This window comes from Babylonia areolata, chromosome 2 (genome assembly GCF_041734735.1).
Source record: "Babylonia areolata isolate BAREFJ2019XMU chromosome 2, ASM4173473v1, whole genome shotgun sequence".
Classification (NCBI taxonomy): domain Eukaryota; kingdom Metazoa; phylum Mollusca; class Gastropoda; order Neogastropoda; family Buccinidae; genus Babylonia; species Babylonia areolata.
Window position 1 is genome coordinate 28235233 of NC_134877.1, and position 5000 is coordinate 28240232.

Consider the following 5000-nt stretch of genomic DNA (forward strand, 5'->3'; position numbering starts at 1 on the left):
CAACCCCCCCTCTCCTGGACTGGTTCAGTGATTGCATCAGTTCTCAGCCCAAGGTGACATGTAAGACCACTGTGACCGCCACCACAGTGAGCGCATGGTGAAGTACTGAGAGAGAGAGAGAGAGAGCGAGAGCGTCACTGCCACTCCTGAAGGGAGGATTGAGGTCAGTCTCGCCTGAATTGCGACCATGAGCGTCTGTATTGCGTCAGCAGAAGCGGAAATGACGACAGACACGGAAGAACGGTGGAGTGTGAGCGGTGCCGTGTTTCTGCAGAATTTCATCAGCACCAGACAAGTTTGACATGATTTGGCCTCACAGCCAGTGCACACACTCACTCCATCACTCTGAGGTGGGGGTCCCTCTCACAATGGAGTTGAATTAAATCACAGCTGTCACTGGGTCTCCTCAGTTCACAGTACAGGGATTTCACTTGGGTGCTTTGTAGTCATGTACATACAAGGGGCAAGCAGGGTCGCTTATCAAGTGATGTTAGTTGTTTATCCTATGTAGATCTATGTCAGTGGGGCATACGAGTAAGCCAGATATAGATGATAAGAAGAAAGGAAAAGGTGAAAACCTGTCACTGAGAATGTTCCGATGTGAAACCGTGTCTCTAGTTTCATTATTTTTTAACAGAAAGACATCCACACACAGTCTACATTCAGATCTCTCTCTCTCTCTCTCTCTCTCTCTCTCTCTCAATGTCAGCATGGTTTTGTTTGATATTAAGCCTTCTGTCGCTTTGCAGACTCACAAAGGTCTCGGACTTAGCGCTAAGTCAGGCCTGTCAGTGTGCACAGTGTCGTTGCTACAACCCGCTTCTCGGTCACTAAACAAACACAGTAGTGGCAACTCAAGTGCAGACAGGCTGTCCCACAGCATGGAGATCAACAGCGGAGTGAACCTGGGACCCGCCACAACCTGAGAGAAAGGCCAACACCCCCCCCCCCCCCCCCCCCCACACACACACAGTGTCAGACTTCCCGCGGCCTTGGTGGTCGGCTGTGCGTTGAGCCACGTACAGGATGTCAGAGAACATGATCGGAACATGGGTAGTGCGTGCCTGTGCTTCCTGCTGGCCGCGCCACCCACCCAGTATTGCATGTGCTTTATTTCTGTCCGGGGTGGGGTGGGGGGGGGGGGGGGCACAGGAAGTGGGGGAGTGGAGGGGGTGGGGGGGGATTAAGGTGTGGCGGGAATCCCCATTGCATCAGCGGGGTCACACGCAAATTCTATTTATAAACTTTCCCGTGGGTCCCGCCGTCACTGTGAGTGAGTGCAGTTGTGGCGGGCCTCACTGAGCTAAAAATAGTTCTAGCTCAGTGGGTTCGCCTACTTTGACTGACACTGAAATGACCTTCAAACTGATGCGGAACTGACCTTCAAAATCTACGCAATGAATGGAACACAATGGGAGAGAAAGCGACAGACAGTAGTGTGTTCTTCAGTTCAGCGTCGACATTGTGCGACTTTGTTTATATATATATATATATATATATATATAATAAAATATAAAAAAACACGTCATAGAGCTAGAACGTAATGCAATATAAGTTGCAACGCTCGAGACAGAGAGACAAACAGACAGACAGACAGAGACAGAGATACAGAGAGAGAGAGAGAAAAGCAAATATCAAACTGCACTGTGAAACAAACTTTCAACAACAAGAACAAAACCCAACTGTGTACAAATAACATGAAATTATCAACATGTCCAAACGTCATTTCCGGAGAAAAGCTAGGAATAGATAATAAAGGCTTTAAAGCGTCACATTAGAAGAAAACAACAACAGACGCCTAATCTATGCGACTGTTGGCCGCCGTTCTTTCTCTGCCTCTGGACCTTGTAATTGGAATGAACTTCCTCTTTCGCTTCGTCAGGTCTCCACACTCAGCTCTTTCAAGTCTGGCCTCAAAACCCACCTCTTCCCAGATTAGCCTCTCTACCCTGCCTCTTCCCTGTCTTCAGTTTGTTTGTTTTTTTGTTTTTTGGTGGGTTTTTTTTTTTTTTTTCTTCTTCTTCCTCCAGTTTTAGAGTTATGCATGCGTTTGAATGACTGGTGCGGAAGCGCTTTGATTTGTCTCTGCACAAGATTCAGTGCTATATAAATATTATTATTATCATTATCATTATTATTATTATTATCATGCGACAGAGAGGCCTGATACCGGCCGACGGAGTGCAATGTAATGACTGACACACTCACCATGAGGAGGGCAGAGGGAGTGCAATGTAATGACTGACACACTCACCATGAGAAAGGCAGAGGGAGTGCAATGGAATGACTGACACACTCACCATGAGGAGGGCAGACGGAGTGCAATGTAATGACTGACACACTCACCATGAGGAGGGCAGACGGAGTGCAATGTAATGACTGACACACTCACCATGAGGAGGGCAGAGGGAGTGCAATGTGATGACTGACACACTCACCATGAGGAGGGCAGAGGGAGTGCAGTGTGATGACTGACACACTCACCATGAGGAGGGCAGAGGGAGTGCAATGTGATGACTGACACACTCACCATGAGGAGGGCAGAGGGAGTGCAATGTGATGACTGACACACTCACCATGAGGAGGGCAGAGGGAGTGCAATGTGATGACTGACACACTCACCATGAGGAGGGCAGAGGGAGTGCAATGTGATGACTGACACACTCACCATGAGGAGGACAGAGGGAGTGCAATGTAATGACTGACACACTCACCATGAGGAGGGCAGACGGAGTGCAATGTAATGTCTGACACACTCACCATGAGGAGGGTGCAATGTAATGACTGACACACTCACCATGAGGAGGGCAGACGGAGTGCAATGTAATGTCTGACACACTCACCATGAGGAGGACAGAGGGAGTGTAATGTAATGACTGACACACTCACCATGAGGACAGACGGAGTGCAATGTAATGACTGACACACTCACCATGAGGAGGGTGCAATGTAATGACTGACACACTCACCATGAGGAGGGCAGACGGAGTGCAATGTAATGACTGACACACTCACCATGAGGAGGGCAGACGGAGTGCAATGGAATGACTGACACACTCACCATGAGGAGGGCAGACGGAGTGCAATGTGATGACTGACACACTCACCATGAGGAGGGTGCAATGTGATGACTGACACACTCACCATGAGGAAGGCAGAGGCCAGGAGAGGCAGGGAGAACAGCAGAAACAGGAGCACACAGGGAGATAACTGCACCATCATCCTGTTATCGTCGTGCAAGCTGGTTGGCAGCAAACTGGCAGCGTCACGAATCGTGGTCAGATCACCGTCACTGATGTCAACTCTGAAACCACACCCCCACATACGAGCATTTGACTACCTTGTGTGCTTTTATTTACACCCTGGTAAAATAAGACACCTTCAGCACATTTTAGACAGGATCTGTCATCGATGGAGCGAGGTGGCACAATGGTTGAGACGCTTATCTGCTAGTACAGTGTCCGTGAGGGTCTGGGTTCGATTCCCGCTCTCTCCCTTTCTCCCAAGTTTGACTGGGGAAAAAAAAATCAAACTGAGCGTCTAATCAGTCGGATGAGAAGATACACCGAGGTCCCGTGTGCAGCACGCACTCAGCGCACTGGAAAAGAACCCATGGCACTAAAAAGTGTTGCTCTCTGGCAAAACTCTGTAAGAAGAAATCCGCTCTGGTGGACTATACAAATGATAACAGAATAAATGCAGTCAAGACCTGACTAAGCGCGTTGGGTTATGCTGCTGGCCAGGAATCTGTCTTGCAGATGGGGTGTAGCGTATATATATATATATATATATATATATATCTGGATTTGTCCGAACGCAGTGACGCCTCCTTGAGAAACTGAATGGAAACTGTCATGGATGAGTGTTACGTCCGGACGTACAAAAAACACTCAACCTGAACCTGACATTGTGTTGCATCGGCGGTCAGAGGCTGAAGCCCTGTCTAACTCAGTCATCTCAAATGGGTACAAGGCAAAGATGACTGAACTATTTAAAAACACTGAAATAGAAAAAGAGAGTAAATGCAAAGAACGAGAGAGAGAGAGAGAATACAATTCCTGAACAATCTGCTGCAATGCTATAGGCCTGTTTGCAGAGGAGGAACGTTTATACAATAATTCCAAGACATGTAAAATTCCGCAAATAAAGTGGAAATTGGACCAACATCATGGACATAGAGTCGCTAACCCCTGGAATGCACTACCTCAATCAGTTAAATTTGGCAAAATCTGTGAATGAGTTCAAGAACCTGATTGACAAACTGCCCCAGCTAGAAGAACTATTTTATGGCTATGATGAGTAGAAACCCCATTAGGTACGACCGACCTACGCAAAAACAATCAATACCAAAAACCAAGAGGGGACAAATATTAGACCTCGCGGTCTAGGTGTAACCAGACACCGTCCCTACTACTACTACTACTACTAAAGAATTGTGTCACGAGAGAGAGAGAGAGAGAGAGAGAGAGAGGGAGGGAGGGATTGCATCAGCCATACACACACTACTCCCGTCTGGTGTAAGACAACATATAGTGGACAGAGAGAGGGGTGATAAATGGACAGATCACGGAAAAAAACCCTACTTTTTTAAATGTTGACAACAACAAAAAGTGGTGCGCGTGATAAAATGTTGGCTATATAAAAGGAGAGATATTTCATTGACAAAATCGAAATATGACTTTGATGGATAAAATGACTGAGCTAGTCAACGACCTGACCAACAATGTAAAGGAGTAAATTTGAAGGGGCATAAAAAGCCAAAAATGGCTAAGTTGTATAAAACAACGCCCCAGATCCTGATCCTGGTTCGTTACTTGTCCTTCCCGAAGTTGAAGTACTTGTGACTGTTTATCAAGTTATCAAGTTGCAACCATTATGCTTTTCAGTACAACTCAAGATCATGAAATGTGAAAGAAAGAAGAAGAAAAAAAATCCACAGAAAAAAATCACCCAACAGAAAAAGAGTGAAGTTTAAAAGAAGAAGAAGAAGAAAAAGAAAT

At 46.5% G+C, this 5000-nt stretch overlaps 1 protein-coding gene across 2 annotated transcripts in view; it reads right to left on the bottom strand.

The window, feature by feature from the left end:
- The window catches only part of LOC143300027 (zwei Ig domain protein zig-2-like), a 12665-nt gene that overhangs the window by 7111 nt on the left and 554 nt on the right, over window positions 1-5000 (bottom strand). For both annotated transcript variants that reach the window (XM_076613586.1, XM_076613593.1), the window contains exon 2: window positions 3145-3304. In XM_076613586.1, the coding sequence (XP_076469701.1) occupies window positions 3145-3222 (78 nt within the window). In that variant the 5' untranslated portion in view covers window positions 3223-3304. The remainder of the gene's footprint in view (window positions 1-3144; window positions 3305-5000) is intronic.